General features: G+C 38.1%; 1 protein-coding gene across 5 annotated transcripts in view; it reads left to right on the forward strand.

Moving 5' to 3' along the window:
* Positions 1-24,078, forward strand: part of IQCH (IQ motif containing H) — a 206,262-nt gene that overhangs the window by 86,341 nt on the left and 95,843 nt on the right. For all 5 annotated transcript variants that reach the window (XM_032417798.1, XM_032417799.1, XM_032417800.1 and 2 more), the window contains 4 exons: positions 4,977-5,056; positions 7,116-7,154; positions 19,545-20,096; positions 20,817-20,883. In XM_032417798.1, the coding sequence (XP_032273689.1) occupies positions 4,977-5,056; positions 7,116-7,154; positions 19,545-20,096; positions 20,817-20,883 (738 nt within the window). The remainder of the gene's footprint in view (positions 1-4,976; positions 5,057-7,115; positions 7,155-19,544; positions 20,097-20,816; positions 20,884-24,078) is intronic.

Raw genomic sequence — 24,078 nt, forward strand, 5'->3', positions numbered from 1 at the left:
CTGGACAGCCACATTTAAAAAAAATGAAACTGGACCACAATCTTATACCATACACAAAAATTAATTCAAAAATGGATTAAAGACCTCAATATGAGACCTGAAACCATAAAACTCCTAAAAGAAAGCACAGGGATAAGCTCTATGATTTTTTGGATTTGAAACCAAGAGCAAACACAGCAAAAGCCAAAATAAAAAAGTGAGTCTATATCAAACTAAAAAGCTTCTGTGTGGCAAAAGAAACCACCAACAAAATGAAAAGGCAACTTTTGGAATGGGCTAAAATATTTGCAATGCACAAATCCAATAAAAGGTTAATACACAAAATATATTAAGAAATTCATACAACTCAATAGCAAAAAACCCAAATAACCCAATTAAAAAATGGGCAAAGGACCTGAACAGATATTTTTCCAAAGAAGACAAAGGGCCAACAGGGACATGAAAAGGTGCTCAGTATCACTAATCATCAAGGAAATGCAAATCACAACCACAATGAGATAGCACCTCACACCTGTCAGAATGGCAATCATCATAAAGACAAGAGAACAAAGGCAGAGCAGGTGGTGGAGAAAAGGGAATCATTGTGTACTGTTGGTGAAAATGTAAACTAGTAAAGTTACCAGGGGAAATAGTAGGGAGGTTTCTCCAGAAATTAAAAATAGAACTACCATCTGATCAGCAATCCCACTTACAACCAAAGGAAACAAAATCATTATCTCAAGAGATATCTGTATTCCCATGTTCACTATAGTATTATTCATAATAGCCAAGGTATGGACACTATTTACATGTCTGTAGATGGATGAAAGGAAAAAGGAAATGTGACATATATATATATATATTTTATATACATATATTTTATATATATATTGTATATATTTTATAGATGTATAATATATATTTTATATATATAATATATTTTATATGTCATATATTTTATATATAATATATATTTTATATGTTATATATGTTTATATGTTTATAATAAACATATATATTATTTTATTAGAATAAAATTATTTTATAAATATAAAATATTATTCAGCCTTAAAAAAGAAGGAAATCCTGCCATTTGAGACAATATGGATGAACCTCGAGGGTATTATGCTGAGTGAAATAAGCCAGTCAGAGAAAGACAAGTGCTACATGGTATCACTTATATGTGGAATTTTTTAAAAGTCAAATTTATAGAAACAGAGTAGAAAAGTGATTGCCAGGGACTGAGAGGTGGGTAGAAGTTGGTAAAAGGGTATAAACTTTCAGCTATAAAATGAATAATGTCTGAAGATCTAATGTAAATAATTGACATTTGCTAAGAGAGCTGAACTTAAATGTTCTCATTAATTAAAAAAAGGTAAGGATGTGAGACGATGGATGTGTTAATTAACTAGATGGGAGGGAATCCTTCCATAATGTATACATATATCAACTCCCCACACTGTACACTTTAAATACTTTACAATTTTATATGTAAATTATATGTCAGTTATACCTCAATAAAGCTGAAATTTAAAAAAAGAGAAGGCACAAATAATATTAAAATGAAAAAAGATACATAGAATTTTTAAAAAATTATAGTATATAGTTTTATGCCAATTTTTTTTTAAATGAAAGGAGAATAATTGCCAAAATTAATTCAAGAAAAGGTAGGAAACTTAGAGAAAACAATACCATTAGGTCATTTGAACTGGTAGTCAAAAATATATCTCTGTCTTAAACAACACATGTGGACATGTGCACACATGTCTGCTCACAAAAATATACCAGAGGAAAAAGGGCCTCAGGCCTTTTATAGGCAAGATTTACCAACTTAAAAGATCAGTGATCCTTATCTTAAACTACTCCATAGAGAAAGAAAAGAAGAAAAGCTTGCCAACTGATTTTATGAAGCTACTACAACTTTGGTACCAAAACAGGATGAGGACAGTGCAAGAAAAAAATATTATGGCTCGATCTCAGGAATATAGAGGCAAACATTCTAAATAAAAGTTAGCAGTATGGGGTTTTTTTAACCTTCATCATGATGAGGAAGAATGTGAGGAAGTGTCAATATTAGAAACATGGAACAATATAATTTGCCATGTTAACAGATTAAAAAAGAAAAATCCTATGATCATCTCTGTATGTGTGAAAATTTAAAAATCATGTAATGCAACTCAACATTAACAATAGGGGGAAAAAACCTCTGAGCAGAGTAGAAATATAAGAAGATTTTCTGACCCTGATTATTGCCTTCAGCCAAAACCCCAGAGCCAATATTCTTAGTAGGCAACCTTTAGGATCATTCCATCTTTCCATTAAAAGCAGAGATAGTTCAAGAACGACTACTACTGCCACCATCGTTGAACATGTCCTCAAGGCCCTAGCACACACAATAAGACAAAGAATGGAATGGAGACAAGGAGGGAGGGAGAAAGGGGCACCAGCCAGGAACGTATGGGACTGCAAATATCAGAAAACCTAACTACCAGTGGCTTAACCAATGAGGAGTTCATTTGTCTCACTCGTAAGAAATCAGGAAGTAGGCAGTGTCGGCTGGTGGTACTCATCAAAAGAATCGAAACAGCTCTTTCTGCTTTATCTTCTTTGGATGTTTCATTTCAACCTCATGCTTGCCACCTCCTGGCTCTATGATGGCTCCTGCATATCTGGGCCTTAACGTACACATTCGAGGCAGGAAGAAGGGAAAACAGTGGTTACCAGTCTCTTCCCAGAAGCCCCTGGATGGACTTCCCCTTTTATCTCACTGGTCACATGGCTACTGTTAGCTCTAAGAAAGGCTGGGAAAGTGAATGTCTAGGGATAGGGTTAGGTTTAGGGTTAGGGTTAGGATTTGGGACATACTATACTGACTTCTTATATAATAAGTTATGCTTGGTACAATCCATTCATGAGAATTCTTTGTTGGATATTAAATATATTTACTATTTGGGCCATACTTATGCTAAAACATTATTTGGTGTTTATCTAAAATTAAAATGTAACTGTGTGTCCTCTAAAAATTTTGTTTGCTAAATCTGGCATCCCTTGGAGCTGGGCATATTGAAAAAAAATGACGTTTTAAAATTAGCAAGAAAGAAAGACTATTGTGCAGGTAGATATCAGCAACTACCATAGAAGCATACAGGGTTGTCCAGAAAGACAAGATTTTTTTCCCCTGACATTTAACTCTAATTATCATACAGATCTTTCCAGAAGGAAAATTGAGTAGCAAAATATAGGCAGTACCTTATGATACAATTTTGTTAGAGATGCACATTCTTCAAATGCATGTGTCCCACAAAATTTAAGGCTACATGCAGTTATAATTCAGTGACAGAATTTTTGCAGGTAACTAAGAAAAACTTTTAAAAAATTTTAGATATACCATTAACTGTGGATTACCCATATGAAATTACAAATCTTTTAGATCTTTATCTACCAGATTTCATTAAAATTTTACTAAAATCCTTTCAAAATTATGCCTACTCAAAAACTTGTCAGCTGCTGTTTCGTTTCAACATGAGAACTTAACCATAAATCTCACTCATCTGCAGGAACCTGATAGTTTAACAACAGTATTACTGAGCCTGCAGACACTAGGAATAACATGGCTTTACGGGTGAATCTGTGGATTTCAAGCAGCCGAAGTGCAGGGTGTGGACTGACCTTCAGAAGTGGGAGGGCATAGTCCAAGTGAACAACAGGGCAGGAGAGCATAGAAGTCAAGGCGAAACTTGTAGGCCTAAGATGGAGTCTCCATACACTCTAGCCAACTGCCAGGCTCCAGGAAGGGGATGGGCAGGGAGGCTTCCTGAAAGCCAAGAAAACTGAAAACCAGGTCAAACCAGGTTGGTCAGAGGCAACCAACAAATGCCTTTTGTGGAGATGAATTTTAGTGATTAGACTCTGGAATTCCTGCTACTTTTTAAGAAATGGCCAAAGAGATTGCTTGCAGCCAACTTGAGGCAATGTGAAAGAGCCGAGAACTCAAAGTGGGATTCCAAATTGTGTACTGATGTGCTGTATTTGATCAGTATCTGTCCATTCCTCCTAAGATGGCTGTTATAAAATGGACAGAAAAGGGGTTGGACTAAGGGAGTTGAAAGAAGCCCCACTCCTTTGACTCAATTTACTATTTAAATAAATTATATTTGTTTTCTTTTTTGTAAAGAGTAGAGTAAGGATTTTTCACCCCTGAGAATGTCAGACTTGAGCTATTTGTAAAGGGCAGTTGGATTTGCTGCCAGGCAACAGGGGAGAAGCGGTTTATCTCCCAAGCATTGATATCCAATAGGCCTACCCACCTATGGACCAGATGTGTTCTCTAAATGTTGTTGCTTTGAGATTTAATTAATTTCAAAAATGATATTTACTGTATTTTTTTCACTTGTATTATTTCCCCAAACCATTTAAATTCTTCGGAATCATCATTGTTACTGACCACACAATAGAATAGTCCACCGTGTGTAGTTATATTAACTTCCCTATTAAATGAACTTGGGAATATGGCTATTTGAAGAGATCTTATAGCGAAACATTTTTTTTAAAGAGTTTACTTATTTATTTATTTGAGAGAGAGAACACAAGCAGGGGGAGGGGCAGAGGGAGAGGGATAAGCAGACTCCCAGGACCCTGAGATCATGACCTGAGCTAAAGGCAGATGCTTAACCAACTGAGCCACCCAGGCACCCACAAAACGTTTTTATATAACCAATATTACTCTCTAATGTGCCTGATTTTAAAATGTACCTTTTTGTCTGGGCAGTGTGCACAAAATGAGCTGACGTTATATTCTGATGGAACAGTTGCCCTCCCATGCTTTTTGCTTTCCTTTTGAAATCAATGATCACAAATGTTTCATTGAATTGATAAAGGCAAGACAATAGTGAATAGTGACAGAGCCATTTGACTTTCAAGTGGCAAACCCAATAGCATCCACCCAGTGACTCAGCCTTTTTCTGGAAGAGGTAACAATGCACCACCTCCATCCACAGCCCCTTTCGCTACACTTCAGAAACCACAGCTGATTCCAGTGGAAGCAAAGAAGTTCTCTTCCAAGAAACAAAGATCAAAGGTATTCATACTCCTTTTTTTTTAAGATTATTTATTTATTTGAGAGAGAGAGAGCATGAGCAGGGGGCAGGGGTAGAGGGAGAAGCAGATTCCCCACTGAGCAGGGAGCCTGATACTGGGCTCGATCCCAGGATCCTGAGATCATGACCTGAGCCGAAGGCAGATGCTTAACCAACTGAGTCACCCAGGCACCCCTCATGCTTCTAACAGAAGAAAATTGTTATTTACAGTATTCTCAGTGAGATTTTTAGTAATACACCATATTATAGAGTTGTACCTTTCATATGGAAATAAATACTATTCTGGCTGCTGGGATGCATTTGATTTTTAAAGGGGGATTGCTGTACAAGTAGATTCTACCATGACATTATCCACGGGGTCTTAAAAAATTCAATCATGTCACATTATTGTGAGATTAACTAAATGACTGGGCCAACCTATACCACTAACTGGGTCAAGAGTCTAGGAATCTGGAATATGATAGCTATTGCTTTATATCCAAATTCGTGTTGTATAGGGTATGTTCTTATGAGATTTTACCCTACTTCATTTGTCTTTAAGCATAGGATAAAAAGCAAGCTCTCCAGTTTTGCACAGATATCCTAATGAGGAAAGGGAAGAAATTCTGTATTCTCTAACATTAGGACCTCACGGTACAACATAATTAATCCTCATGGAGATTTTCCAGGTTTAAATGTGCTGGACTTTTGAAGCTTGCTTTAGGTTTATAAGCCACAGAGTTGTGATAATTGAAACTTTTCGCCAGAAAAAGGAGAGCTAGCAGTGTCTTTTTCTGGGCTTACCCTATGTGGTCCTATTTACAGCTGCTCCCATTAAAAAAAAAAAGCAAGGAAGAGAGAGAAATGGAAGAGTGGCAGAGAAGAAATGAATCCTACTGTCTCTATGTAGTAGACTGTTACCTGCTCTTCCCAGACCTTCTTCTCCCAGGACCCTGGGATCATGACCTGAGCCGAAGGCAGACGCTTAACGACTGAGCCACCCAGGCACCCCCCAGACCTTCTTCTTAACGCCCAAATCTTCCTTGAGATGCTTTCCCTGTATTTGCAGCACTGGTGGGCTGTGTCCCCTTAAGAGAGTTCCAAGCTGTTTATGTAGCAGCGTGTCATGTGACACCCCAGTTGCCATGGCAAATATTTGTGTTTCATGAAAAATGTGGGTAAAAAAAAAAAATCAGTGTAAATGGCCAAATCCCTAGACAGACAGGCCTTCGGGCTAGTGTTTGGCCTGCACCACGATTGTTTCAAATTCAGCTGTTTAACAGGCTGTGCGAAGGCCACGGGCTAATGTGCATAATGGGAACAGGCGGGGGCACCTGTTTTGCTTCTCACCACGTTTGAGCTCTCCAGTCCCACAGTGTTATAGACAACATCTACAGGTAATACAAACATGACTAGGTTTTCTGCGCTAATCAATCTATCACAGAAAAAAAAATTATTTTAATAAAGACACTTCTGGAGGGCTAATTAACCCTGCTTTAATTTCCTCTCTGTTGACTTCACAAAGCTTTCCCCTAGTGCTGAGGCAGTAATATTTAAAGACTCTTTCCTGTGGTCTCGAACTGGTAAATTTCTGAATTGACTCTTCAATGGTAAATGTAATTATTCATACACTCTGTGAAGTGTCCTAGCGTGGAAGTGAAAAGGCTCACAGAAACACTGATAGAGCTAGAACAGACGTGGATCAGCATCCACCGGGCGGTGTGGTGCCACACGGAGAAGCCCCTTCTTGGAAATACTTCTCTCAGTGTACCCTAGATGCAGGACTTGGCATCTGACTATAGCTGTTTTGGTAAATATTTACTTTGTCAAACTCTCTCTTCAGATCAAACAGGGCTCTTGGCAAGCAAGGCAGCGTTGTCTGGGGTGGAAAAGGTCTTTCTAATTATTAGCTCCTGCCTGCATGGAAAGAAGGAACAGGCTGGCCCAGCGGGGGGACCTGGGGGAGGGAGGTTGGGGGGGAGGCTCTGTGCTTCTATTTGTTTTGTAAAATTGCCCATGAGAGTCATTTTGATTTAAACTGTGTCTCATTCTTCATTGTAGGGGAAACGCAAAAGGTCAAGAGGACATCATGATAGGAAGGTCTGTAATTTGTGTGACTAGTTGAAATTTGGGGTTTGTCACCTGATGTCCCTTCCTTTTGCTTCAGGGCAAAAGTATGAGAGGCCAGTTGACAGCTGGAGACTGCAACAAAAGTTCTTCTGCTCTTCTTTTATAAAAGAAATTAGATCATGTCTTCAGAAGAAAAAAAAAAAATGGTTCGTTTAAAGTGAAAAACCTTCCCTACCCCCCTTCAGTTAGGACTGAATTACTTCTCAGGCTTCAATCCAGAGAAGTGATTTAGCATACTCAAAATCTGGCTGAATCACAATGGTCTTCAACCTCAATCTACGATTCTCATCTTTTAAAAGTCCACTTGAAAATAAATAAAATGTGAAAAAAAATTCACTTGGCCCCCAGCATGGGCATACGTGTGTGTACATGTGCGTTCATACACACGTGCACATGCATACACACTGCATATATGAGGTCATTGGTAAGGGGATGGGACTTAGGACTAAGCTGCCTAAAACCAATAAGGTAACAAACACGTTGGGGGAATGAAATCGTTCCCACCGACAAGTACGTGCCAGCAAAGAACCTTCCACTGGGTCATGCGTGAGTCAGCAAAGTTCTGAACTTGAAGCAGGAAAGAGCTGGATTCTTCTCTTACTAATAGAGGAATTTTGAGCAAGTCACTTAAATTCTGAGTGCCTCACTTTTCCTCATCTGTCAAATGGGGATAATAACTCTCATAGATTTGTTCTATTAGCGCTGTTAATGTGTGTGGAAATGCTTTGGAATTATAAAGCACTTGTTATCAGAATTCACTGGCCTGTTTTTTTTAAAGATTTTATTTATTTATTTGACAGAGACACAGCGAAAGAGGGAACACAAGCAGGGGGAGTGGGAGAGGGAGAAGCAGGCTTCCCTTGGAGCAGGGAGCCCGATGCGGGGCTCGATCCCAGGACCCTGGGATCATGACCTGAGCTGAAGGCAGACACTTAACGACTGAGCCACCCAGGTGACCCTCACTGGCCTATTTTTAAAAAACATCTTCTAGGCCCCCCTTCCTTCAAGGGTCTTATCAGAAAGAATTTCAGAGGGAGCTTAGCCACCCCTTTCCAAGGAAAAAGAGCCCATCTTCTGGGTCTCCTTGTACTTCTGCAGAGCTGTGACTAGACAGAGCTGTACTTACAGCAATGATCGCATACAGTCCTTCTGAACTGAGACAGATTGCTCCTGGATAAACTAATCAATGCAATCAGAACCTTCCTTCAGCTTCCCTTGACTTCTTGCTACGGGTAAATTGTGAGCTTGCTTCTACACTTTAAAAATAGGATGTGCTTTAAGAACACTAGGCATGATGTATCAGGAATATTTAGAACAGCAAAAGTTGGTTGAGCATGTTCTTAGAACATGGCGCTAGGCACCTTCCACACCCACTGAATGCTCACAGCAGCTCTAGAACCTCTGTACTGTCATTGTCCCCAGGCCCACATAGTTGGTGAAAGGGTGCGGAGGATCCAGATGACAGAATGAGGCTCCAGAGTCCACCCTCCTACACACAAGGTTATGAACTCTTCCACATGCGCTAGTTTTCCAAATGTTACCACTACTATGATGATAACTACTACTAACTACCCCAACCACTACCACTACTACTCCTAACTAGCACCTTACACACATCTTACACACATGTGCTCACCACTGTTCCTATGCTTTACATGGATTAGCTCACCTCATCTGACAATATCTCTGAGCAGTAGGTACTATTATTATTCCCATTTTCCTGGAAGGAACCAATTACGGAGAAGTTAAGGTCATGCACCTAGTAAGTGACAGAGCCCGCATACAGAACTGGGCCAGGTGGCTGCCAGGGCCCCAAAGCGTTAGAGAGTTTTTAAACTTTCAATCGTTTTTGGTAGAAATCTTTCTAAAAGATCCCACATCTCTGCCTCCCTGATGTAATCTAACATTTTCTCTCCCCAGTATCACGTATGCAGAGAACCCATTTCTAGTCGTTTTTCATTTGTTTCCTTCACATTCAGGACAGTGCTTGTCACGTCACCTGTCATGTCTGCTTTCAGTGGCCCTGACTTTAAGAGACTGTTCTGTCTTCTAGCTCATTAACCAAATAACCAAGACTCAAGAAGTGGAAGGATAAAGTGGAGTCAGTCAGGCTCTGCACAAGGATCCAAGGAATATAAGATAGTACACAGTGGTAGACTTCGTAGTTATTTCAAGAAATCTAAGGCCTGTATTTTCAGGGCTCTAATTCACCTGGTTAAAGTTGCTAAAATTGTCTCTCTCAGTAAATACATCTTTTTATTATCTCAAGGCAGACATGTTAACAACTATGTTAAGATCCACTTAATTTGGGCACCTGGGTGGCTCAGTTGGTTAAGCAACTGCCTTCGGCTCAGGTCATGATCCTGGAGTCCCGGAATCGAGTCCTGCATCGGGCTCCCTGCTTAGTGGGGAGTCTGCTTCTCCCTCGACCCTCCCCCCTCTCATATGCTCTCTCTCTCATTCTCTCTCTCTCAAATAAATAAATAAAATCTTAAAAAAAAAAATCCACTTAATTTCAATTAATATTTTGATAATAAATATGTTAACATAATAATTTTAATAAATATGTTAACATATAATAATATGGTAATAAATATGATAACAACTATGGTAAGATCCACTTAATTTCAATTAATATTTTGATAATAAAAATCTCTTTTATGGGTAAAACAAGCAAACAAATATATTTATTGGACATAAGGGTCCAGGTTAAATTCATGAGTGTGTTCTGCTTCTGGAAATGGGGGAGGGAGAAGAAAGAGCTAAAAAGAATTAGAGGATTTCAATTCTACCTTATGTGTTGTTTTTTTAAATTTCAACACATATATAAATAATTTAAATATATCTAAATCTTATAAATAATTATAAATATATAAAATATACTATATTTTTAAATGTAAAAGATTTAAATATATATTTTTGTCTCCTTTGCTTCAGATATATATATATATCATATATACATTATATATATTCTGTATTATCTAATGTTATCTAATTCATCCTCATGTAGATTCCTCCAGTTTAAACTACTGGGCTTTTGTAGCTTGCTTTCTTACATTTATGAGCCACAGACAGATATATATAATATACATACACATATAAACATGTAATATATATATAATATACATAAAGCAAAGAAGACAAAAGATTAACATGCGCCCATGGTAGTTTTTTATATTATTCTTCTATAATTTTCTGTATTTTCAAAACTTTTTCAAATTTCAAAGAAGAAACAAAAGAAAATCCTATTTCGAAAGACATACCTCTTGCTGTAAAATCTTTGCTATAGAAAGAATAGGTTTGGGTGATAACCTTTTAATGTCAATTTTGGGGTCTTGCTTTTCTTAGTCATTCTTACACTGTTACTTTCTTTAGTATTTCCCCAGCATATTACTCTTTATCCTTATGTTATAAAATCGTGATTATTTTATACAGTTGAGTCAGTTGAACTATTTTAATGAGGCAACATATGTGACAGTGACACTACCCCGTCCAGTCTCATTTCCCCCCGTCTGTAGACCAGCTCGATTTTTTACAAAACTTCCATGACCCCTCCAACGCTCACCCCGAGACCCCCAGGAAAAGGAAAAAAGTGGGAGTTCCCAGTAGGTGGGGCTCTAGACCCCTCAAACCCACAGCAGCTGTGTTAACTGTGCCCCTCTTTACCATCAGATTGTATTGTTTCTGAACAGTGTTCCAGGTTTGAAAATATATACTTTGAAAACCACCAGGTGGTATCTAGCAGCAGTTTTAGCTTTAATGTGACCTATCTACTAAAGGGAATAAGCCCACTGCTTTATGTTTATTGAAGTGTGATTAACATTACATTAGTTTCAGGTCTACAATAGAATGATTCAACAATGCTATACATTACTCAGTGCTCATCACAAGTGTACCCTTAATCCCCTTCACCTGTTTCACCCAACCCCCCCCCCCCCCCCCCCCCCCTGGCAACCACAAGTTTGTTCTCTGTATTTAAGAATCTGTTTTTTTGTCTGTCTCTTTTTTTTCTTTGTTCATTTGTTTTGTTTCTTAAATTCTACATACAAATGAAATCATATGGTACTGGTTTTTCTCTGACTGACTTACTTCACTTAGCATTATACCCTCTAGAGCAAGACCCCATTGTTGCAAATGGCAAGATCTCATTCTTTTTTTATGGCCCAGCAATATTCCATTCTGTATATATATACCACATCTTCTTTATCCATTCATCTGTGGATGGACACTTGGGCTCCTTCCATTATCTTGACTATTGTAAATAATGTTGCTGTAGACATTGGGGGGCATGTATCTTTTCAAGTTGTGGTTTTGGTTTTTTGGGGTAAATACCCAGTAGTGGAATTACTGGATAATGTGGTAATTATATTTTTAAATTTTTTGAGGAAATTCCATACTGTTTGCCACTGTGGCTACACAGTCTGCTTTCCCACCAGCAGGGCAAGGGGGTTCCTTTTTCTCCAAATCCTCACCAACAATTGTTATTTCTTGTATTTTTAATTTTAGCCATTCTGACAGGTGTGAGGTGATATCTCATTGCAGCTCTTAGGTGCATTTCCCTGATGATTAGTGATGTTGAGCATTGTTTCATGTGTCTGTTGGCCATCTGGATGTCTTCTAGAAGAAAACATAGGCAGTAATTTCTTTGACACCAGCCATAGAAACATTTTTCTAGATATATGTCTCCTCTGGCAAGGGAAACAAAACCAAAATTAAACCATTGTGACTACACAAAAATAAAAAGCTTTTGCACAGCAAAGAAAACCATCAACAAAACAAAAAGGCAACCTATGGAAGGGAGAAGATATTTGTGAATGATCTATCCGATGGGGGCTAGTATGCGAAATATATAAAGAACTTATGCAACTAACATCAAAAAACCAAATAATTCAATTAAAAAATGGGCAGAGGACATGCATAGACATTTTTCCAAATCAGCCTACTTCTTGAAGAGCAGAGAATGCCTCCCTGGTGGGCTTTGTGCCCAGCACAACGCAGTCTCCTTTCTTGTCCTGTCCTAAAGGGTCACGGAGAGGGCAGGTGGTACTTTGGCAAGAATTCGAGTTCTACAGCCTGAAGATACAAGATGAGATTCAGAAGGAAATCTAGGGCTGTTCTTTCCTCTTTTAGATTCACTTTCCCTCATGAAACCTTATTTAATTTACCTTCTTAAAGGAAGAAAAGAAAGAAAATCCCAAACCAGAAACCTGTGGCATCATTTAAAACCATTTCTGTTTTCTCTAATTCGTTAGCAAATGCCACCCTCACCTATGCATTTTTGACATGAAACTTTCAAAGTGAATGAAAATTATACAGTTTTATGTGCAAAACAATATTTTTTTTCTTGTAAGAAGTAATTGAGAAAAAATACTCACAAAATTGTCTTTATCTGTCTTCATGGCATCTAAGTGTACACTTCTATTGCCTGGACTAACAATTTTACTTATATACACCAGAAAAAAGTTTAAGTTATCAGTAAGACCAAATAATCTTAATTATTTTTACTTTATCTTTTTCATTCATCAAACTATGACCTGATCCTTCATAGAAAATTTGGAAGGTTCAGAAAGGAGAAAGGTGCACACACACACACACACACACAAAATCCCATAATATCATATCCCTTTGGCATATTTAAACTTTGGCATGGCCCTCTGTTGTATCATTCAATATATTCAACTCTGACCCATCTCTTTTCTCCTAACAATTTATCATAAGCCTTTATATATATGACTTAAAAGTCTTCATAAAACATTTTGAATGGCTACATAATAATCTGTCTTGAAGATATACCATAATTTTCTTAGCTATTATCCTATTGTTTGATATTAAGTTATAAATGTCAGATTATTAATAACTATTCTAATTATTAATAAATAAATCATTTCCTGTTATAAATAAAACTGCCATGAACATCTTCCACATTTGTACATAAATCTTTGTATTTAAGCTACTTCCTCGCAGTAGAATTCCTTAGTCAGGGTATGGACATTTTCAGTAGTCTATTAGTGCTTCAAAACTCAAGCTATGAGTTTGCAAATAACTTGTATGATCATAGAAGAGTTTTGTGCTGTAAACCTAAGTGGCTATCAGCTTCATTCATACATTCATTCAATTAATCTCCATTGACCTTTAATCATGTGCCAGGCAGGGTACTAGACCTTGGGGATGTAGCAGTGAACAAAACAAACCAAGTCTTTGCCCTCTTGGGACTTATGTTCTAGTAAGAAAGGCAGATATTTAATATAACGGTCAGGCAGTGATAAGTGCTACAAATGAAAATAAAGCAGCATCCATATGTAGGTTTAGAGAAGGTGACAAGGTGGGATGTTGTAAGAATTTTGCAAGTATTCCTTAGCCATCTGGGATCAACAGACTTGCTATACACACATTTTCCTCAGGAAAACCATAACGTCAAACTTTACTTTGGTGATAACCGAGGTCCTTTTGGAGGCTTGCTCTTCTTCCTTTACCACGTGGAGAACGTGATGATGTGCCTTTTCTCAGAAATTTAGGAATCCAGGCTGCTTTTCACTCTCCGCCTGCCAGGTTCCCAGTACGGAGCCCAGGCAGGTTCCACCCATCAGTCATGATTGTTCCAAGTGGCTGTCCTTCACTATGTCGCATTCTCTCAGAAAATATTATAAAGTTAGCAGAAAAGATGAAATCATTGCAGCAATAAACTTAGATAGATCTCTAGAAAAGGAAATATCACATTTGGCTGAAAATATAGTCCATCCCTCTTAAAAATCTTCCCGATTTTGTTCTGTTTGATCTCCAACCAGAATTTGATCCAATGAGTGTTTTTGTTCCAGAAGAATACATCTAGGGGTGGGAATTTTTTTTTCTCCTCAGAAAGTGTTTCAGAATTCAGGGAGACTCATTTGAATAAAGATACCTTTCAAAGCAATTGCAGAAATTAGCCCTAGAAAATTGCTGTTGATCTGAGTGGCCTTTACACACAATCCTCTTCCTTTATATGTCTCTGCTCAGTGAGTTCTCTATTTTTGCCTTTTATCCTCTTTATAAAGCTTAGGGACTCTGACTCTCACTTTTAATTGACACTTACAGCTTAAATGCAGTTTCTAGGTCCTATGAACTGAGAACTGTTTTGTTGATTTGCAGACCCTGAAATGCTGGAATATCTCTTTGGGGTTCTCTCCCCATGACTACCTTTACATGTAGTTGGTATAAACAGCTATTCTTCAACTGTGGTGTGTAAGTTTCTAGAAAAAGCTTCCTCTTTAAAAAAGAGAAAAGGGGGAAAAAATCCCCAGGTCTTTTTCATGGTACATGAGGTGATGCTATTGGAGACATGAGCCTTCGATTTGCTAGCTCTGCTAGCTCCAGGAGTTTATTAAACAACACGTAGCATTTCATAAGGGGTGACACTTTAAGTCAGAGAGACATAGGGTGTCAAAATCAGAAGCACTCTGAATGATCCCCTAATATCCCACAGGAGAAGTGACTTCCCAAGGCCATGTAGTAAGGTGGTAACAGCCTAGATCCTAGGTCTTCTCACTTCAAATCCATCCCTTTCCTACCATGCCGTGGTTCATTAGCATGTTCATGGGGGTTAGTTTAACAGACTGCTTTCCAAATAAGAAGGAAACAGCAGGTCAGGGCCAGGTTGGCTCTGATGTAGGAGGTGGTAAAAGGAAGGTTGAACAAGGAGAGCACACCTTGGTATGGGGCCATATGGGGAGTTCTGGACAGTTAGGGCTGTGGGCATGGATGTTATGGGGGGAGCCGAAGGGCAACTAGCTGTGTGATCTTGGGCAAATCACTTAACCTCTGAGTCTCAGTTTCCTATCTACGGTGATAACCACAGGGACTGGAGGTGAGGCACTGTGAAAGGTTCTTTACACATGCTATGATCTTCATAGCAACTCTGTGGGGATCCCTCATTTTTAGAGATGAGAAACATTTAAGTGCAGAGAGGATGTTGTTTTAACTTGGACTGTCATAGCAAAATACAATAGGCTGGGTGGCTTAAACAGCAAACATTTATTTCTCACAGTTCTGGAGGCTGGAAGCACAAGATCAGGATGCCAGTATGGTTGGGTTCTGGTGAGGTCCCTCTTCCTGGTTTGCAAGCAGCTACCTTCTCGCTGTATCTTCACATGATAGAGAGATCATCTCTCTTGTGTCTCTTCTTCTAAGGGCACTAATCTCATCAGGAAGCCTCCACCCTCATGACCTAATTACCTCTCAAGGGCCCCACCTCGGGGGACCAGGGCTTCCACGTATGAATGTTGTAGGGTCACAAAACATTCAATCCATAGCAGATGATAACTTGTCCAAGAGTATGTAGCAGATAGTGGCAGAGCTTGGACTTGAACCCCGGTTAGTCAGACCTCAGGGCCAAGGCTCATTTCCCTGAGTCCATAATAGCTTGTTCAGTAAAAAGGCAAGGCCAGTGACCTTCAAGATCCATCACGCTCTAAAATTCAGTACTCTAATTCTGCTGAATCCCTAAATCCTGATTGGGTCAGCTACTTTCTCTGAATATTGTTTATATCTTTCAAATAATGCTAGCCATCTGAGGTAACGATATCTGTTCTGTACAAAACTTAGCACATTTCAGACCCTTGACAAAGATTAAAGAGCAGGCCAGACAAGTGGCATCTCTGGTTTTCAGGGAATAATGCACGTTCCATCTCTGAGGGTCACTTCATTCCTACTCTGAATCTAAGCACTCACTTAGAGCCATAATGGTGGGAGGAATTTATTCGTTTTCACACAACAGAATTGCCAAAGCTAATTACTAACAGATATGTGTGAGTGTTCGAGAAAGGGAACATCAGCTTATGGATTCAAAAGCAATTTAGTGTGTCTTTCTAGGCAAATCCTTCTCTAAAAATGATATCCATTTGGATTATCCCAAATACTTGATTATTTACCACCAGGAGATCTTGGTCATATCTCATTTAGGGATCCTCAGCTATGGTTTAATCCTACATCCGCATGCTGTCCACATGTGTGAAAAGAACATTTCTCATAAAGACATTCGGCTTAGAAATACACACCCCTTTTTCCTAGAGTTCTTCTTTGTGGCAGTTATTTCTGAAGTTCAGGAGGTAATACCGGGCCTATCATTTTTGCTTCACCCCTGTGACTTACCGACATATGTAATCATCATCCTGCCTTCCTGTTTGTTTTAAATTTAGAATTTTTCCTAAATAACGGCTCCAGAAACTCTCAAAATTACCTAATTAGTAATAACACTTTGCAAATGATAAAGAGCATTTCCCAGCTAGTTGATTCGGTTAGTTAGAGCAGGATGCTAAAAATTAGGCCATGGCCACGGGTTTGGCCTCTGGCGAAGGTGTGACCAGGGTCTCAGGAAGGACCAGGAGACAATGTGGATGGCAGAACAGAGAGCCATTCCCACTAGAAGGAAAACAATATTGCTATTGGGTCAGTAACATCACATTGGGAGGACAGCATACCTTAAACAAAACAAAACAAAACAAAAACAAAAACAAAAGTAGGAAGGGAGGGAAAGAGGCAGAAAGGAAAGAATAGAAGGAAGGAATAGAAAGAAGGAAGGTAGAAGGAGGGAAAGATGGCAGGCAATTATTTAACTGTAGACAAGTTCATGGAGATAAATAGAAAAGAAAGAATAACAGAAGGAACCAGAATCTGAAGCATGGCATGACCTTTAATCAGGGCTCTTATTCTTAGCAGGCTGTGAAGCAGCTTTGTCTTTACCTGCTCAATGGATCCCACAATGCTGATACACTGCTTTAATTTGGGAAGGCTTTCTCTTGAGAGACATGTCTTTTCCAGCTCTAAGTATGAAGTGCTCCCAAGTGTGGCATTCTCTGTGACAGATGTACTACAGTGATGCTTTAGCTGACTCCAAACCCATAGCTTCCCCGTGCCTGAGTGGTCTATTTGATGTCCAAGAGTGTGTTTCCTTTGAGAACATGTCTTTACCAGAATATCATCCAAGAAGGTAGGGAGGTATAATCCCTTTGTTCTAAAACAGCCATGGTTAAACTCTGGAACCCCATCCCCATGCCAGGGCTATTCTTTCCAAAGGTCTGAAAGGCATTTGCTGCTGTACATGGATGCCTTAGGCCTATGCCTTTGGAAGGCACTGCCTGAGAGTGACCTGAGAGGCCTCTCCTTTCAAAATCTTCTCCCAAGGTCGCTCCATTTTCACTAATGGCCCCAATTTCACGGGAGTCTCTGTAAAGAGAAGGAATTTCAAAATAATTTTCATAGCTCCAAGGAAACCAGATTGCCCGGCAAACCTCCTGTCCAGCGATGCACTTCTTCGAGAAGTCTCAGGGTCTTGTCAACAGGGTCCAACATGTGACTGGCAGGACCAGCCAGCTGCAGACATGTCCATTGGTGTTGACTATACGTGTCTGTTCCTCACTCAGGAAGCCTGGTCATTCTTCTCTGAATTCTAACCTTCCCACCATCAGACTCCATTCTTGAAGGGAGGCAGAAATGCGACCACGGGCCATTTCTGTTGGGACAAGTGCCACTTGTCTTCCATCCATTGTGGCTCCTCCCACCAGCACTGATGTCTGCTACAGGACACATTACTTCTCCAACTCTCGCCCATCCAAGATGAAGGAATTCGTCTTCATCCACCAGACAGTTTGTATCCTTACTTGGTGAGTTAAGATCAGTAAGGGTGAGAGTCTTGGCAAGAAGTCTTTTTCCATCATTCCTATGCCTATAACAACTCTTTTAAGGGTAGACAAAAGCTTACTGCTGTTGAAAGTCAGCCTCTAAAATTCAAGGAAATTCCCTCTCTTGGACTTAACACTTGTTTTTTTGCATTTTTACTTGAGATGACAGTCTAACTATTCCACTGCCTGGAACCTGAGGAAAGAAAAAGAATTTGAAGGTTTTCTTTCCTTTATTAAAAAAAAAAAAAAAAATGTGTTTGCTTATTGTCCTTTAATTGTAAATCATCTCTCAGCTTACTTTTCTTTTAGATAGCTTTCTGCCTTGAATTTGTTAATAAATGTCAGTTAATACTTGTTTAGTAAAGACAAACCATGAACAATCTAACAGTAATACTCAATACAGTACTGTGGCACAGTAGTTATTGATTAATTACTTGGGTCTTTTTCTTTGAGTTCTCTGAAAACTCTTCAAAATGCAGAGAGCAATATAATCCTACAATTTGGTAAAGATGGGCTTATACATCTGTAAATGCTAACATGCTGAACACAATCTGTTCCTTAAATCCCTAAGCAAGAAGCAATCAGTACAGTAAGCTGATACCTGGCTTACAGAGAAGGCAGGATGTGAAATATCTATGCCCTCCCCCTGCCCCAGGCCATTAAGAACATTTAGACCATGGGGCAGAGTGTCTATTTTTCTAGTGCAACAGGTTTCAATGATGAAATGTAGTGATTTCAGACCAGACACAGACACAACACAATTTCCTTTTCTTTCTTTTTTTTAAGGGATATGTATGATATATATTGCTGTTGTCATCCAAACCTCTTCTGATTTTATTTTTAAATCACATTTATTCCATTTTTTTTTCATGCAGAGAAGTATAAGGAAAAAAACTATCCATCATCCCATTCTTAGAGAACCTTCTTGACATTTAAAAATAAATGTGATATGTTTATATGTCTTAAAATTTCGATCAGTATGGAGGGAAGCAAAATGAAAAAGCCAATGCTTCTTTAGTTTTATTCATTATGAGATTTCAGATTCTCTCTATCTGGGGACAAGTCCAGGTATGTCCCCTAAGAAGATACCAGATTTAAGAATAAAAGAACATATGTCAAGAGAAACCTAGAGAGTGGCAAGGGTGATCACACACAGCATAACGCTCCTTGTAAAAATCACTCTTGGATATTAACAGAAAGTGGCAGAGGAACTGTAAATGCTGGAAACTGATGGCCTGTTAGAAAGTCAGGAGAGATGGGACAGCTTTGATGAGCATATTTGAAGTTATTGTACAGACTGCAAAGAAAGATTTCACCCTGTTTTTCAGGACTGGTGAATAACTTACGAATGAATGAGAAGACAGTGACATGCTTCCATTCATGCATGTGTAAAAAGTAGATCCCAGAGATTATGGGGTCAGCTGACCACAACAGAGTAAACTTTTATATGATCAGTTTCCTTGAGTGATTTTGTAACACTTTTATAAAAAAGATAATAGCTTTGAGTGACCTCTAAGATATTCTTCTGGTGATGAGTTTCATGATATATACTAGCCAGACTTTCCAATTATGCCATGTATGTAAGTCAAAACTGGGATCCACATCTTCCCAGCATTGATAAATGACAATGTGATAGTGCGTGTCTTGACCACTCATTTAAAATAGATTGCAATCCTATTTCATCTCTTGTGACACTTTCCTTTCACAGATCATGAAAGTCACAACACCTTCGAGAATTGTGAAATCACCATGGGATTTTGATTTTTTTATTTATAATGGTGTCATAAACAAGACAGCCCCGGACTTCTTAGCATTCAAGGAACATTTTAATTTATCTTGGGGAAGTATTTTTTCCCTCTTGGAACACATCGAGAAGTTTCTCAGGGACTATGCAATACCAGAAGTTAAAATAAAAGGGAACAATTTGGTAGCCTTCCTTCCGGAGTTTGAGCTGAAGAATAAACTTACCAGATACGACTTTCTCTCACTGTTAGAGAACCCACTTCATATCCAGATGATGTTAAATCTTCCAGGGCAAAGGTACAAGGGCCAAGATGGAAGGTCAGAGGCTGCCAACAAGATCCAAGCCACATGGAAATGCTTCAAGGCAAGAAAATTCTTCCTCATCTATCGCCAGCAGAAGTGGGCATCAGGTGTGATTTCCATTGCATGGCTCTTACATTGCCATAAGACCCGAGTGAAGAAGATCCTGAAGGAATCACGTGAGAGACACCTGGAGAATTTCCGTATCCGAGCCAAGGTACACAAGGCTGCCAGCTGTTAAGGCAGACCTCTTTTTCTAGACATTTCTTGCTTGAGCGATTGCAGTAAGTTGTCTCTTTATCTTCCCTTTCTCTCTCCAACTACCCTCCTCGTCAACCTCACTCGCCTTCCGCTCTTCGTGTATGATGCACAAACCCTACGTGTGTTTGTACATCATATTTTAGCCCTAATCAGGAATCTGGCTTTTGCACCTGTAAAATCTATTGCAATTTTTTTCTATAGAAAAAAATTTTTTTCCTAGAAAAAAAAAAGTCCCTTCACTTTGACTATTGTCTTTCTGTCAGAAAATCAATGTTTTAACTGCACTACCTTTTCTCCCTATATATACCTTCTGGCACTTTAATTTGCTAGGAAAAAAAAATCCTCTCTCGTCTACATTGCTGTCACCACTTTGTCAGAAAGTATTTAAGTTTGCAGACAGCCTTTTAATTAGTGCTCACAATTTCATTTATGTTTGCTTTCTCTTTTTTTCATTCATATTCTGTTAATTAAGTGAGCTGCCTCTAATCTTCCCCTGCCAGTAGCATCATGTAGCCACCTAATTAAATTAATTGGGGAAGATGTTTTAAGTATGTAATTAAATCAATTAATATAATTTATGCCTGGCTTAACTGTACAGTGGAAAAACAGCTGAAGTTTGACTAGATGAATCCACTACAGCTTCCTGTCACTGATCAATGCTCTTCTTGATTTTTAGCATCTGGCAGCCAACTGGAATCGCATCAGGACCTCCAGGAGGACTATTATCCATATCCCATCATTAGGTATAACACTTTTGCCTGCAAATCTATCAGCAACCTCTATTACCCACCACATTATGGCTCCTTGATTGAGTTCAAGGAAGGCCCCTTGTTTTATTCAAATTGGTCTCGGCAGGAAAATGTTCTCGACATGATGAGAGTAATAACACAGGGCCCTCGCTCGAAACGGCGTTTAATTTGGGGATTAAGCAAATAAAGTCATTATGTGGGGGCTGCTATTCAGTGGAGAGGTGATTTGCTGTAATTCGCTTTCATCTGTATGAAATGAACTAAAAAGTTGTATTTTTCCCCCTGAAATAACAGATAATGTTTTCGATCTTCTTTAATGATAGAAGAACACAGGCTTGCGTGTGTTGTTGCTGTTACGCCAATAAGCCAGGATATTGCTTGTACACTGTTTTTAATCAAATGTGCAGTCAAAATGATAAGCTACATTCTCTGAAATTATTTAGTTCTAATTACGAGCAGATGGGATGCTTTATTTGCACCTAGGGCGCCTGAGCAAAAGGAAATGCTGTGTGAACAAGAATAATTAAGAAGTTGAATAGTGTTTTTTGTGCTTAAATAATCTGCAGTTTCATGTTAATTAGCACTAATGTAATTATTTAATTACATTTATGAATTGGGGAACTTAAAAGCTGTTGTCTGCAACACAGTAGTAAAATAGGTATGCCAAAATGACATTGGGAATCTCAGAAGTCTGCACTGGAAGTTCCTTTAAAATACGAGCTGCTGTCAAAATGTGTGGGTTTGTTTGCTTGCTTATTAGTTTTGTTTTGTTTTGCTTTTTAATCTACCTAGTGTGCTAAAAATTTCCTTGGTGAGACCAAATTTCCCAAGCTGACTTGGTATCAAATCTTCATATTACATATTGGCTCTTTGTTAAGGCCTTTTAAGTAGAGCGATGCATTAAGTGATCTATAGTAATAGAATTCTAGATTGCAATTTATTTGTGCCCCTCTGTGAGTATATGTGTGTGTGTACTTAGGCACAGTATAGAGCATAACACATTTAAACAGTAATATGAAAAAAAATAAACCAACACTAAAATTATTATATATTATCTTTTAAATTAGTAAAATAGTAGTAGTAATAAATTAATGCAAACTTTCCTAGAATCTAGAGCGCTTACAGAAAAGTTAAGAAAGTATGTTAGAGCTGCACAGAGCCTTTTAGTTTGGGTCTTTTTATGGCTCACAGAAGAAATTAGTTCCTTCTTAGGATGTAAGTGAGGTAAGACAGATCTGAATTTCATTCCAAGTTGGATTTTGTTTTGGTGGGACTAGTTTTGCACACAAAATTAGTTCACACTCAGAAATTGCACTTGTAATTGATTACCACCAGAGAGGCTAATTGCAGACACAATTAACAGACCCGAGTCCCTTGGAATAAGGTGCAAGAGCCTTTTGCTTCTGCAACTAATTGTGGCCCTGACCTGGTATTATGCGGGAAATTTTGTTTTGTGTTCTCTATTTTATTCAAAACTAGAAATAGGACAAGACCCCCACTTTGCAATGTTGACAGCATGAAGGTATCACAGGCACAATTTCCACAAACTCCTTCCTTCCACCTGTCACCCTTCAAAACCCCAGTGCAGTCAGCCATGCAGAAAAGTCTGATAGAAAAGAGCCTTTGTCCAAAGAGGTAATATTTTGAAAATAACAGGCAGTAATCTAAACTGGGTAATAAAGAATAATTTTAAATGAAAATGTTTTAAAATTCCAAAAGGGTTTGCTGGATATAGAATAGGTAGAAAAATAACCTGGTCAAAAACTAGAATTGCATTATTTTAGATCTGATATTAAAACTAGTTTTCTTCTAGAATACATATTCTCAGCTTAAATAAACACATAATAAATCTGAAAGTCTTCCCTATTGTAGTAATTTTTGTTTGTTAACAACATAATAACCCATTTTAAAGAATAATTGCTAATCATATATCTTCCAAGAGATAAGACTAAGCATATATATTTTTCTCAACTGACCATTTAAAAAGCCCAATTACACATTTTCACAAGAGAATAATACATGGGCTCTGATCAAATAGTATTTGTTTCTATAACCTATGCTTTAGGTTTTATAAAATAACCTGTGGCTATTAAATTAAATTTAGGTTTAAATAACATTAACCTGTCACCTCATACTTATTCCACAGACACAATTCTCAAACCATAACTTTCTTTAAAAAATGATTATGGTATACCTTTTTTGTGTGCACCACTTTCCCTGTGAATTCTTGAAGATTTAGCTAGTCACAACATGCCTACTTTGTCTCCTGCACTAGGGACAATTCATGAAAACAAAAGTAGATAAAAGTAAAGCCCTTTTTTCCTCTAAACACATGTCCCCCAAAATCTATTCAATATAGTAATTTTGTTTTCAGAGTTGAGAGGGATTCACTAATCAAAATCAGTTGGTAGACATGTAAGGTTCAGGTAGGCATTTAATACAAATCACAGCCTTGTCCTCTTTTTCTCTTTCTACAGGAGATTTGCAATCAATTCTGGTGTAAAATTAGCCCTAGAAATAATTACACCATGTCACTAGCCAATTAGGGCTGCACTAACTTGTTTGAACCCTAAAAATGAAAGATTAGTAGCTGATAACTGTACAGTATATTGCAGTTATAGGCATTTGGTTATTTGTTTATGCAGTTTTGCACACACAAGAATAATTGCATTCTCCAAACTGATGATCATGTAGAGGACCACAGTAATGTTTTCAGTAATGCCTTTGACCACAAAATATTTATCATGTATTTTCAAGTCTATGGCTTGATAATATGAACATTGAGACAATTACACATTGCAGAGTAACCTCTTTGAAAGGAGTAATTATAAAACTTGATTGACTGTTAGGTATTTTGGGTAGTATTCCTAGATGTAACAAAGTTTTAGCTCTTTTTAACAAACAGGAGAGGTGGGATGCTGTTGATTCATTGTCCAAAGAAACTGATCAGCCTTGTAATTTCATAAGATGATAGAAAAAAACCTCATCCTTTTCAGAGTATATAGACTAATCTCTTAATTGGATATTAGATATTTTTATCATTTTTATTAATGAAATACAATGAAATACAAAAATATAACAAAATAATCTACTACGGTTCATAGCAGGAATAGAATACTAGGGTCTATTTTAAGCAAAATCTATCAGTCAAATAAGAAAGAACTGCAACAAAGAACCCTAATACCTCTA

Source organism: Phoca vitulina, unplaced genomic scaffold, assembly GCF_004348235.1.
Source record: "Phoca vitulina isolate PV1807 unplaced genomic scaffold, GSC_HSeal_1.0 scaffold20, whole genome shotgun sequence".
NCBI classification, from domain to species: Eukaryota; Metazoa; Chordata; class Mammalia; order Carnivora; family Phocidae; genus Phoca; species Phoca vitulina.